Source organism: Molothrus aeneus, chromosome 7, assembly GCF_037042795.1.
Source record: "Molothrus aeneus isolate 106 chromosome 7, BPBGC_Maene_1.0, whole genome shotgun sequence".
Lineage (NCBI taxonomy): Eukaryota > Metazoa > Chordata > Aves > Passeriformes > Icteridae > Molothrus > Molothrus aeneus.
In genome coordinates, this window is record NC_089652.1 from 19,654,892 (window position 1) to 19,668,787 (window position 13,896).

The following is a 13,896-nucleotide window of genomic DNA, read 5'->3' on the forward strand; positions in this document are numbered from 1 at the left end:
TTCACAAACTTGAACAGAAACTTAAATTTAAACATAGTCAAAAAGATTGAAAGTGATATATTCTGGACACTTTATTTGTGCATAGATCTACCCTGCAAACTTTATTTGTGTATAAATTTTTTTGTTTTCTCCCTACAATGCCTTAGGCTTCTAGTGTTAAACACACAGGTGTGTTTAACACTATGATGACTAGAGTTACTACTGTTATTATCCTTACTTCAAATCAATTATCCGAATGCAATGCCTCTGATAGTAAAGGAATGCTGCCATTGAACGCAGTAAGATCCATTCCCAAATGCTTTGATAATGTATCATGTAGCTTTCTAGAGACAAGCAGTCTCATGGTATGTGAATGATAAAATTGTCATTCAGAGTAGGGAAATGGAGGATAAGTAATATATTATATAGTAATGACTGTGAATAAACCCAGTCATTAGTTCTTGTTCCAAAATATAAATGCCTACTATTAAATTAAAAGGCAGCTAATTTGAGCAAATGAAATGGGATACTTCCTAAATCAGAATTTCATCTACCCATTCAGTCCTTGAAGATATTATGGAAACTGAAAGATAAATTGTTTTTATGCTTAGGAGCCTTCCTTGTTATCATAGGCAGGTTCTTAGCTGCAAGCAGCTCTTTCAAGGGGTGCATGTTAGAGAAAGGCAGTGGTTAGAGTACAGAACAATGTGCTTTTTCTTCATGGTATTCAAGAAAGTCTTCTGCAATTTCAACTCCATGTTGATTTAGGCTTCATTCCTGTAATTTGAAAATGCACTGTAAGTTCTATATTGCATGATCTGATAAGTTCAATGTTTGCATAGGTCCTGAAGCTGCATGGTGACATAATGTACAGGAAAACACTGATTACCAATGATGGCACCTCTCTGGGAGCTGGCACACCAATTGGTTTGGCAGTTGATCCAGCAAGAGGGTAAATTTCCAGAACTGCTGTTGTATTTGCTCATGAATATATTCTCCATATTTTTCTTGTTTTTTAGGGTTTTCATCCTGGATTTGACATGGTTTGGCTTGTTTCATATTTGGACAGAATTTATTTACTCTTTTTAAGCTGTAAAAAATAATTGCATAGCTTCCTAAATTATTACATAGATGTTCATCCTCCTTAATTTACAACATGCTGGTATAGTACCATTTTTTAATGTAAAAGAAAATCTCAGAATATTATGATTGTGAAAAAATTCCTGAAAAATGAGAACCCAGAATAAAGAGTACTCCAAAGTCTTTCTATAAAATATCTTGTGATGTCTGACTTGAGCCTAGAAAGATGTATTACATGGGAAAAATGTCACATGTCAAAAAGTATAGCACTAAATATAATTTTGCTGCTTGTTCCCAAAAAGAACAATTTGCCTTTTTTTTGTTTCATCTAGATGTTTTCTAATTCTGTAGTTTTAATTGAAAATTGAAACCAAACTCACTCTGAAATGTTGCAGCCATCTGTGAAACAGAATTATTATTATAAGGAGGAGTCCTTTTATGTTATAGTCTTAATACTCTACTGCATTTACCTGCTGATGTTATCATGGGACAAAATAGACGAGGTTATGGGTTTCTAAAAATTATTTAAGAGGCATTCCTCTCTTTCAAGAGAAGCAGGTGTTTCTCTTTGTCGAGAGAACAAGCATTCTTCTCTTTCTCAAATAAGCTCTTTTTAACTGTGGTTTGATTCAGCATGAGCTCTGTTCAGCATGTGCTGAAGTGTTTGACAGAGGAATTGGTTTTAAGTGTATGCTCAAGCGACTCTGGTCCACTGATTTCTCTTGCTTCTAGTTTTGCTAACAGATCTGCTAATGTCTGTTACAGGAAGCTGTACTGGACAGACCAGGGAACTGACAGTGGAGTCCCAGCAAAGATTGCCAGTGCAAACATGGATGGTTCGAACATACAAACCCTCTTCACTGGCAACCTGGACCATGTAGAGTTTCTTACCATTGACATTAAGGAACAAAAGTTGTACTGGGCTGTCACAAGCACAGGAATGGTAGGAGATATATTTTTAATAATTGCTTCTTTACCTGTCTCTGCATCTATGGTTCACATGAGTGACTTAGTTACTTCAGTTTTCTTTTATAAATGGGATTTGCAGGACCAAGCAAAATCTGGATAGTTGTTATTAAATACCATCAAAAGTATGAGATCAGAAATCATATACTGCTTGCCTTTCCTTCCTACCTTGTACCTAAAGATTTCATGCACAAAAGAGATGTTAGTATCATGTGTTGCATTTTTGTTTTATAACACTGAACTGTTGCTATAGGAAATATAATCCTAATCTTTAAAATGATTTCTTAGATTGAGAGAGGCAATTTGGATGGTACAAATCGTGTGACTCTCGTGGTTCATCTTTCTCATCCCTGGGGAGTTGCTGTGTACGGTACCTTTCTGTACTACACTGATCGAGATTATGAAGTAATTGAACGAGTTGACAAGGCCACTGGTGCAAACAAAGTAGTACTGAGAGATAATGTCCCAAGACTGAAGAGCCTACGAGTATATTACAGAGACAGTGAGTATTTGTAGAGAGATGTTTCAGGATATTCAACTTGCAAAAACTCGAACATTCCTTAGAGACAGAATGGTTGCTCTTTCAAAGGATATGCTTTGATTTGTCTTACAGGAAAAGTGTCAGCAGCATTTTGCCTGGTTTTGGTAAAGAGATGCTCCACCATCTAGTTAAGGCATCTACTGGCTCATGTAGTTTTACTAAAGTTGTGTTGACTAAGAAATTCTGTTACTTTAGCTTCAAATTTGTTTTATCTGGCTGTTGGCCCCATTGATCTTAGATGACAAGAGACCAGTAAACCCATTGCTATCACATCTGCGCTAAAATGTATTCTGATTAGGATCTTTATTTTTGTCAGCTGATTATTAATACTATGCAACTATATGCATTTGGGTGTATATCTATGGGTGTTTGTGATGATACAGTTGAGATTTTTGTTTTGCCATGTATGTCTTTTGCAGATTCTGCCGGTTCCACAAATGGCTGCAGTAATAATATTGGAGTGTGCCAGCAGCTTTGCCTGCCTGTACCTGGTGGATTATTCACCTGTGCCTGTGCTACTGGCTTTCAGCTAAATCCTGATAACAGAACCTGTTCCCCATACAGTTCATTTGTAGTTGTTTCTATGCTCTCTGCAATTAAAGGATTTAGTTTAGAGACATCAGATCACTCTGAAGCCATGGTACCACTGGCAGGAAGAGGTATGTGAATAATAGGAAAAAATCTTGTCATGCCTGGTATTTTGGCATTTCTTTCTAGCATAGCACATACTTTAAAGAATTTAGTTTCTATAAAAGAATCATTAATTAATACTTTTCAAAATATTTCAGGACGAAATGCACTTCATGTGGATGTTCACATGCCTTCTGGTTTCATTTTCTGGTGTGACTTCAGTAGCACAGTTTCTTCTCAGAATGCAATACGTAAAATTAAACCTGATGGTTCTTATTTTAGAAATGTTGTTACAAATGGAATAGGACGAAATGGGATCCGTGGCATTGCAATTGACTGGGTAGCAGGTAAGCACAGCTGAATTTAGGAGAATGTTATTCTTTACATATTATAAAATTTTTAGGCTAACATAAGCAGATTCTAATGGAACTATTTTGAATGGAAGTACCATGGTTCTAGCTTGTGGTTTAATGGACTGATTTTAAAATAAGAGGAAGTAATGAATGGCTCTTACATTCATTTATATATATATCTGTAAAGGTGAAAGTTTATCAGAGAAGATGTACAGAGCCTTTTCTCTCCTGATGCTTTAATATTTTTCTTAGGCCTCTGCTCTTGTCTGTACATTTGTAAGTAGCTGTGAACTATCATTGTGAAAGCATGTACCAGAGAAGAGTGCACAAAACCTGTCTTATGACATTGTAAATAAGAAAAGGACTTTTTATCTACCCTCAGATTCCTGTGTACACATATTATAAGTTATAATGAAAAGTAAAAAAACCAGAAGAAATATTTATCTTTGATCTATAATTTCCACATGTGCACTTCCTGTTCCTATTTAAACATATTAGAGATTAATTAAAATATTAACTCTTCAGAATGTATTAATCAACAATTACCATTAATACTTTAGTTTTGTATATATATATGTACTGTATATATGTTTTGCAAAAGTTCTTCAGTTGATTGATAGGCTTGTTGGGATGAGTTTTAGGATAATCATCTGCTGTAAACACTTAATTTAGTTCTTGTATACAGTCTTGTGCCATAACATGGACTTTATAGTTGTGTGTTTTAAAAGGCAACTGTACTACTGATACCCATGGCCATCCATGAGAATTTAGAAATTAATTGACTACTGTCAGTTTGGCTGTCTTCTTTCTAATTCATCGGATGGTAGGTGAATACCTTATGCATCCAAGTACTAACATATTTATGATGGCTATTCATTTTGTGGTTTGGTATTTTAGCAACTTGTGTTTCTCAGGTATTGATGCTAATATTAACTTTCTCTTTTGTTTTTCTGATTTGTTTTGTTTTGGTTTTTGTATACAGGAAATCTTTATTTTACAAATGCCTTCCTGACAGAGACTTTTATAGAAGTTTTGCGTTTAAACACAACTTATCGCCGTGTGCTTCTGAAAACTACCATAGACATGCCAAGGCACATAGTAGTTGACCCAAAAAACAGATATCTCTTCTGGGCTGATTATGGGCAAAATCCAAAGATCGAACGTGCGTTTCTTGACTGCACCAACAGAACAGTTCTTGTGTCTGAGGGCATTGTCACACCTCGTGGGTTGGCCATAGATCACAGCAATGGCTATGTTTACTGGGTGGATGATTCCTTAGATATGATTGCAAGAATTCAGCCCGATGGTGGTGATGTTGAAATTGTGCGTTATGGCAGTCGCTATCCAACTCCATATGGTATCACTATCTTCGGCAATTCCATGATCTGGGTGGATCGAAACCTGAAAAAAGTCTTCCAGGCCAGCAAGCAGCCAGGCAATACTGATCAGCCAACAGTAATAAGAGATAACATTAATTGGCTGAGGGATGTTACAATTTACAACAGTAATTTCCAGTCACGTTCTCCCCTTGATGTCAACAACAATCCTTGTTTGGACAACAATGGAGGTTGTTCTCACCTCTGTTTTGCTCTCCCTGACATTCAGACACCGAAATGTGGTTGTGCCTTTGGAACACTAGGCAGTGATGGCAAGAGATGTTCCATTTCAACAGATGATTACCTGATTTTTGCTCTTGAAAATGGCCTCAGAAGTATCCACCTAGATCCTGAAAACCACAGTCCTCCCTTCCGCGCAGTCAATGTGTTAAGAACTGCTGTGGCCCTGGATTTTGACTGCATAAACAACCGAATATATTTTACACAAAGTTATCCTTCAGGAACAGGAAGAATCAGTTATGTTAGTATTTACTCAGGAATTAGCTCTCCAACTGTAATTGCATCTGGTAAGTGCACTGAAATATAGTAGAAATTAATCAGATATTAAAAAAAAAATGACCTGCAGCACCTACCACTAGCCTAGGGTATTTTTATACTAAAGGTCAAGGTTGACCACTTAGTTAAGATATCTAATAAAATGCTCTTTTTTCTTTCTCATTTTTTCCTTTTTTGAGATTCTTATTTTATCTTGATCCCAATGATATGGAAATATAAAACTGGATAGATATTATTCTGTATATAAAATGGTACATAATAAATTAAAATTATATGTAATAAATTAATATAATGGACTAAGGGAGGATTCCTGCTACATGAAGAATAGCAACCAGAACTTAAATCTATGTGAGGGAAATGTCTTTGTAACACTGTTATATACCCAGGTCTGCCTGGTTCCCAAGTATTACTACTCCAGTTTTTTGAATGGACAGATTTGCACTGGTGCCAATGGCGTTTCAAAGAAGTCTTCAGTGTAGCCAAATTATAATAGATGAAGAGTGCTGAAGTATCTCAGGAAACCATGCTGAGCTTGTGTGTGTTTGCTTGCATGTGCCTAAGACCTGGGGACTCCAGATGGCATAGCCTTTGACTGGATCAACAACAGAGTTTACTACAGTGACTACCTCAATCAGACCATCAGCTCGATGGCTGTGGATGGATCAAACCGCACCGTGATTGCCCGTGTGCCCCGGCCGAGAGCCATTGTATTAGATCCCTGCAGAGGGTATGTGTTCCACTTTGTTTTAACTGCAGGTGAAACTACAATTTAGACCTTGACAAAGGCTGCCAGAGACTTCCTATAACCCCAACCCTTTTTCTGTTGTATTCCTTGAATGCTTCAGAAGAATTCTTGTTTCAGTATCAACATTTCCTGAGAGGATGGGGACATTACTGTATGATACTGTGCTTTTAATTTCATTACCAGTTATGCTGTGTTATAATTAAGAAAGATAAAAAAGAGATTAATTGACTATATAGTGAATTCACATAGGAGCTGGAAAAAAATTTCTGAAGTTCACTGCAGTGGACCCCAGTGATCCCTCTAGAAGACTCCCTCGTCAATGTGAGCCAAAATAGAGGAAAATCTTTTCCTGTAGTTTTGCAATGTACACTTCAGTAAGGGACATGAGGGTGGAAATACTACCAAAAGCAGAGTTTGTGAGTTTTGTTTTATGAAAATATAATTGTTATTGACAGGTATATGTATTGGACTGACTGGAGTTCAAATGCAAAGATTGAACGAGCTACACTTGGAGGAAACTTCAGAACACCCATTGTGAGCACAAACTTAGTATGGCCAAATGGACTTACCCTGGACTATGAAGAACAGCAGCTGTACTGGGCTGATGCAAATCTGTATGTATTGAAAACACACTTGTTGGTTTACATTTAGTTAATATTTTAATAGCTCTATTTATTTTTCCTCATTTCTTAGCTGATTTTCAGCATTTCAGTTGAATTTGGCACGACATTATAGAATGTTAGGAGTTACTTAATAGCAATGCAATGTCAAGTTTTAATATTGCTGTGAAACTACTGTGCAATAAGAAGTTATATTATGTCACAGTGTAGTTCTCTGCTTTATGCACTTGCACCCGCTGTCAGTTTGTTTGTCTTACATGCAATTCAGGACTTTCATAAGTGTCTTCTCCAACAAATACAATCACAGTACGCATTTTACAGTATTCATTGTTCATAGTTAATGCCTATCACCTGTGGAATTGGGCCTGATATTCTTGCTGTTGCCTACCAGGCAGAGCTCTACCTTGAATTTATGCCACAGAATTTCTTCCATCAGCAGGAAAGTTTTAAAAAATGGTTTTGTTTTCTAAGCATTCAAATTTACCCATGGTCTCAGAGAAACCACTGCAGCAATCAGACCTTTCCCCTCTGATTCCTTCAGCATAGAGGTTATTTTTCAGACTTTTTTTTGTATCAGAAGAGTGTTCTCTGTAGTGTAATATAAATCCCATGACCTGTGTCTCTATGGAATCTTCTGGGAAGAAGGTGGCTGTTGGATTTATCTGCATGCAGGAGGGCAAGGCACTTGTAATGGGATGTCTGTTTTAAGAGGAATTCAGGATGTCAAATGGAACGTACACTTTTCTGTTTCAAACTCTAGTTAATGGAGTTGGGGGAACATAAGCAGCACCCAAGATATTGGTGAACACTACTGAAATGCTGGATGTCAGTTGCCAGACTAATTAGAGCTTGGTTTTATACATAAGTTAAAAGACTTTAAGATGTAATAATTTCTTTGTTATTGTAGGCAGAAGATTGAGAGATGCTCTCTCAGTGGTACAAATCGTGAGGTAATTGTTAGCACTGCTCTGCATCCATTTGCAATGACAGTGTTTGATCAGCACATATATTGGACAGACTGGAACACACGAAGCATTTACAGAGCTAATAAGTATGATGGTTCAGATCAGATTGTAATGATCATGAATCTTCCACAAAGACCAATGGATATTCATGTCTGGGCAAAAAGTAAGCAGCAGCAGTGTATGAACCCTTGCAACCAGTTCAATGGTGGCTGCAGTCACATCTGTGCACCAGGTAAGCTGTTATGCTTGATGACTGTAAGCTATTACTCCTGCCTGTATTAGACTTTAGATTATAACAATTCTAGTCACATGGGGACAGCTGAAATATTCCTTAGTGTTCACAAATTTGTAATATCTACTTTATTTATAAATGCAATCAAAATAATTGCCATTTAAGATCATGGTGTTTCACAAACACACCTAGGGGTTGTGAAATCTTGTCTGAGAATCCTCACAAGTGAAAATTATGGGTTTCTCTTAAACCAAACTTAAGCCAAACCATTTTTTTCTGGGGTTTAAACTTTTCTTGGGTGAAATATGAAGTGAGTGCTGCAGGATATGCTTACCTTAAGAGTATATGCTCTTATTAATCAGATGTTTCCTACAAGACATTCTAAAAATTTATGGTTGCTATTTCTTTACATAAGTGTTACAAAGCTGTTTCATGTGTTGTAGATTTTTGAAAGTTGTGATCCTTGACTTTGAAAAAGTAATTCAGTGCCTGTTTTCATTAGTAGCATCTTAAATACCAGTAAAGATCTATCTTGCCTGAAAACAACTCAAACTTCTCATTAATTTTGAGAAGAGCAGTTTGTCTATTACAAGAAATTTTGAACACCTGTTTTGATTTTGAGGGATAAAGTCTCAGTGGATATAGCTGTGATATTTTAAAGCATAACATGCCATCTTGCTGCCACTAAGGGCATTTGGACAACAAGCAAGTACTAAGATACTCCAAATTCTGATCTCAGTTCCTCTAAAGAACTCTGAAATAACTTTTGTGGGTTTTAATGGGTTTGCATATGCTTTACTGAGATAAAAGTCTGGCTAAGTCACCACACTACTATCTAAGCAAATGGATTGTATAGGAATTATGAAAATTGCTTTGCCTTTTCCAGTGTTGCAGCTGTGAACACTTTCATGGAAGTCTATATGAAACATCAATGTTAAATTTGTGTCCTTTTTGTTGTGTCCTATTTTAATTTTTTTTAATCTGTCAAACATAAATTTAGGTCCAGCTGGTGCAGAATGTCAGTGCCCCTCTGAAGGTCGCTGGTATTTAGCCAATAACAACAAGCACTGTATTGTGGATAATGGTACCAGGTGTGATACTGGTTTCTTCACATGCCTTAATGGACATTGTATCTCTGAGCGGTGGAAATGTGACAATGACAATGATTGTGGTGATGGCAGTGATGAGTTGGAAAGTGTGTGTGGTAAGCATTTAAAATAGCTGCTTTAGAATGGATACTCTGCTTGCCTGTTCTCTAGTCACTTTTATGGCTTTATATTCATCGATCTTATGGCTGTAGTTTAGATACAATCCCTCGCTTGCTCACAGATTTGAGGTCTGAAAGACTAGTGGTTTGCTTTAGAATGCAGAAGCACTGTAGTATTGAATTTTTGTCATGTATAGGTGATTTCTAATTTTTTAATTTAAATATGTATTTTACTTTTCATGCAGTCCGTTTTGCAGCTGTGTTTGCTCTGGCAGGTAAAAATATTGTGATTTTACTTGTTACTTTGTCAGAGAACTTAGATTATGTTTTATCCACTTTTTTTTTTCTTTTTTATTTTCTGCAGCTTTCCATACTTGTCAGCCAACAGCTTTTACCTGTGGCAATGGGCGATGCGTACCCTATCATTACCGCTGCGATCACTACAATGACTGCGGAGATAACAGTGATGAGCTTGGCTGCTTGTTCCGAACCTGTGACTCCCACACGGAATTTACTTGCAATAATGGAAGGTGTATATCCCTTCAGTATGTCTGCAATGGAGTAAACAACTGTTATGACAATGGCACATCAGATGAGAGGAATTGTCGTAAGTTGAGCCTTACTTAGTACCTAGTGCCTGTTGGTGTCTGACTCTCTAGACAAAGGAAGAGGGAAATGTGGTTTTATGTGAAGAAATCTGACAAAACCAGCAAGAAGGACAAAAGTTTTTTAAATTTACATTACATACTGTTTAGTGCTGTTTGAAGCAAATGGAGTTGCTAAATCATGTTCTGGAACACCCTAAGATATTACATAATAAATGTTGCTGTAAGTAGTCTGCCTTGAAGCAACAAATGCTCATGCAGTATGTAATGTTAATTCTTGTGAATAACATTTCAAAAATATTATTTCAGATAACTTGGATTCAGGGTTTATGTTTTTGCAGGATTAGCCTGGAATTTGACAGTGGCCTTTTACTTTGTGTCATGCTATATTAATTATACTATATTTAGTAATCCGGAGTGTATATTGGGATCCCGTAATGGCACAGTTTAAAATTACTTGCCTTATAAAAGTTATCAGTTATGTTTGTTTTCTTTAAGATGTAAACTGTGATTAGTTCAATATTGGCTACTTTTGCAGTTCATGAAAATAACGGCATAACAGTGTTTAAAATAGCTCTAAAGCACTTTTGGTTTTTTCCTCCCTCCTTAAAGCGGAGCGTACATGCCAGTCTGGTTTTACAAAATGTCAAAGCACAAATATTTGCATTCCTCGAACGTACTTGTGTGATGGTGATAATGACTGTGGAGATATGAGTGATGAGAGTCCTACTCACTGTGGTAAGTTAAGAGAGTTAAAGGGCCTGTGTTATTTCTCTGATAGTTCTGTAATTTATTCCACTGCTCTTTTCTTTTAATGTAACTCCAACTGTTCTCAAAGCATCTACTTTTGTAATACTGAAGTTATATATACATGATACTGTTGTATTATAATTATTTAAATAATGCTTTCATTGGATAAAAAAGATGATAAATTTTGCAGAGTTTTAATATAGCATTTGAAGATTGTTCCTTTTGCTTATTTTGGTCTGTATTCTTTATTGTTTTACAAGGTGTTTGGCAGTTAAGTATTATAGGGAGCTGTCTTTTTCCATAACTTTAACATTGAAATATTCTTCCTTCTAACTGAATGAATTTGTCTATGGTCTCAAATTACTTTTGGCTCTTTCATGTGGTTATACTTTAGCATATGATATGTTCTTTATTTGATTTTGTGTCTTCTATCTTGATTTGATTCTTGTATCTTCCAGTTATGATATGGAAGTGCCTAGTTTTCAATCAGCCTTAATTACGAACCAGATTAACTTTGCTAGGACATTTTTATTAGGTAGAAGTTAGGTAGTAGTTTTCCCGTATGAAATACTATGGATCAATTTGTAAAATATAATGGATATTTTCAGGTCATGATTTAGTTTTAGTATTGTCTGAGTAGATAATTTTTGCTTTCACTATTTTTTCTAAAGGTATGTGCCTTGAACTAACTATGCCAGAGTTTTTTTAAATATGAGTTCAATTTTTGTAGCCAAAATGGGGCCACTTTTATCTATGGACACCAATGTGTCAAGAATATGTGGCTATAGTGAGCCTTGTTCTACTTGTCAAAGGTGTGCTTTGTCCCTTCTACTGTTTATGTCCCTGCTGAATTACATAAATTGAGAAGTGGTGAAGGGCAAGGAAGAGGGAGAGAGAGAATGAGAGATGAAAGAAACACCAAGATGTTAATGAGAAACAGTTAACTGTCTTTGTTTTCCATCATTAAAGGCACAGGGAAGAGCAACTTAAAAGGCCAGACTTAATCCTTCTGGTATTTTGAAACCATCCACCATCAGAGGGTACAGGAAAGTATTGGTAACTGTTGAAGAAATTGTCAAAACCCTTTATACATGCCAGGATCAAGGGGCTTGGCTGAGGTGCAGAGAGTACTTACAGCATGCTGAGCTGGAACTACTCAGTGTTATGGTTTGCTCTTCACTGCCAGTAAGGAAAGATTCCTACCAGCAAGTGAAGAAAAATTGCTGGAAGGAAAATTCTCTACCTTGAGATATTACTTCCTTAGTGCACATTTTGATTTCCTGTAGAGCACTGAGTCCGTTATTCCTGGTTTGAGCACTGGAGAAATGAGTGCACTGGAATTGGTCATTTTCCTGTGCACAAATCTCAAGCATAGATGTAGAATATATCTACAGTTGCTGCATGCAATCTTATTTCCAGGGCAAATTCTGTCTACTTACTAGCTGATACGTATGCCCAGGGAGAAAATCAAGCACATTCTTTTGTGTACCAATATCAAGCTGGTTTGTACAATGAACTCTTTCCAGAGAGGCTGAGAAAAGTCATCCTTCCTAGCATAATTTTTTCTCTTTCTTTTTCGGGGACTGTAATATTTTTTGCATAACATGGACTCAAAAGCAACTTAAAACAAGTTGGAAAGGTAGGGGGAAAAAAAGAAGTCATGCATAGGTTTTTTCTTCCAGTCTCTCTGACTTGCACAAATAGTGAGTTTCGTTGTACATCGGGACGTTGTATTCCTGCCCATTGGTACTGTGATCAAGGAATAGATTGTGCTGATGGCTCTGATGAACCTGCCTCTTGTGGTAAGTCTGCACTCAGAAGATACAACATGATGGGTTATGGCAAATCAATACTTTGTCTTGTAGGCAGAATCTTTAATCCAGACTAGGTGGAAAATAAGTATCTTCTGGGTTTTATTCACTCTCGCTAAACTGAGTAATTTGAGTTTTAAATCCTTAAAGCTGTCTATGAAATATGAAGTTTTTAGTTGCAACAACTGATTGTTTGTAATACTCTTAATGTATAATCTCCTATCCCTGTAAGACTATGATGGTAGTGAATCAAATGGCAAAAAATAACAAGTATTTTGGTATTGTTTTGCATATAAAAGCAGATGCCATGCTGTTCAGAAAGTGTGCATGCAGTATTACATTTGGGGAAAAAAGGAATGTGGGATGCAGAGGGGAATGGTGTTGACACGGTATATGGGTATCATAGTATTACAGTAAAAAAATCCTGTATGTTCAATAGAAGCTGATGAGAATAAGCAGAGGAGTAGGGTAGGAGGTGAAAAAAGGACAGTGATATCCAGGGAAGAAGAGAAGGAGCTAACTGAACTCACTGACAATTGATATTATAACATATTTATTATTCTCATTGTAAAAGTAAGAATAACACAAGGAAAGATTCTTCTGTGGTTTTGCTTTGCACATTATTGGAGTTGCATCTTTAGCTTAAGAAAATGTTTTGCATCTTATACATTAACTATTTTACAATTAAGCTTTGATTTTACATTTCACTGTCCTAAGCTTCTGCCTGAACTAGTCCTCAGTAGATTTCATGGCAGTGCAGGTTAGTTTAACAAACATAGGACTGTGTTCATTTTTAAGTGCCCCAAATGAGGACTTGTTCGAGTGACCAGTTCAGATGTGATGATGGCAGATGTATCCCAGCAACATGGATCTGTGATGGTGATAATGACTGTGGGGATATGAGCGATGAGGATCAAAGACATAATTGTGGTAGGTGGTTAATACAAGTAGATACTGCACCTTGTCCTGCAGATGTTTTGTAGAAAACAACCAACCCCCAAACACTGCCTATTTTTCTACCCCATAAAAGGTGCACATTAAGCATGAGGTACAGTCTTTCTATACCATCCTTTTCATGATATTGAAACAAAATTGAATATTTTACTAGTAAAAAAAACCCCAAAAAACATTGTTTTAATTTTGCAGTTACTCTTCTTTGAATTGTTGAGTTGAAATGGAGATATAATTAACCTGGTTGTGTGTATGATCTGGGCAGCTGGAGCAGCTTCAGTGGAGGTACTCCCTAGTGATCATGCACCGCACCTTGTGCATATTAATAACCACATGTTTGTGGCTTAAAATCTTTAAAAACTAGTGAACAAAATAAGTGTATCTGTTCAGAAGGTGAACAAAGGGAAGGAGGTTCACCAAGACTGGTCCTGCTTCTTGATTCTTTCAAGAATAGCTGGTTATACTTGTAGTCCTTGCCCTTATTAACTGTAATATTTCTACCTCTGCTTGCTCCCTGGAGCACAGAATACCTTGAACAAAATAGGGAATAGAGGCTGTTCAGCTCCCAG

General features: G+C 36.5%; 1 protein-coding gene across 1 annotated transcript in view; it reads left to right on the top strand.

Moving 5' to 3' along the window:
• Positions 1-13,896, top strand: part of LRP2 (LDL receptor related protein 2) — a 110,872-nt gene that overhangs the window by 61,360 nt on the left and 35,616 nt on the right. Inside the window, exons 34-47 of the mRNA XM_066553177.1 lie at positions 822-931; positions 1,825-2,002; positions 2,314-2,527; positions 2,986-3,225; positions 3,355-3,543; positions 4,532-5,452; positions 6,003-6,168; positions 6,642-6,800; positions 7,714-8,003; positions 9,004-9,207; positions 9,575-9,817; positions 10,428-10,553; positions 12,248-12,367; positions 13,175-13,306. Coding sequence (XP_066409274.1) covers positions 822-931; positions 1,825-2,002; positions 2,314-2,527; positions 2,986-3,225; positions 3,355-3,543; positions 4,532-5,452; positions 6,003-6,168; positions 6,642-6,800; positions 7,714-8,003; positions 9,004-9,207; positions 9,575-9,817; positions 10,428-10,553; positions 12,248-12,367; positions 13,175-13,306 — 3,292 coding nt within the window. The remainder of the gene's footprint in view (positions 1-821; positions 932-1,824; positions 2,003-2,313; positions 2,528-2,985; positions 3,226-3,354; positions 3,544-4,531; positions 5,453-6,002; positions 6,169-6,641; positions 6,801-7,713; positions 8,004-9,003; positions 9,208-9,574; positions 9,818-10,427; positions 10,554-12,247; positions 12,368-13,174; positions 13,307-13,896) is intronic.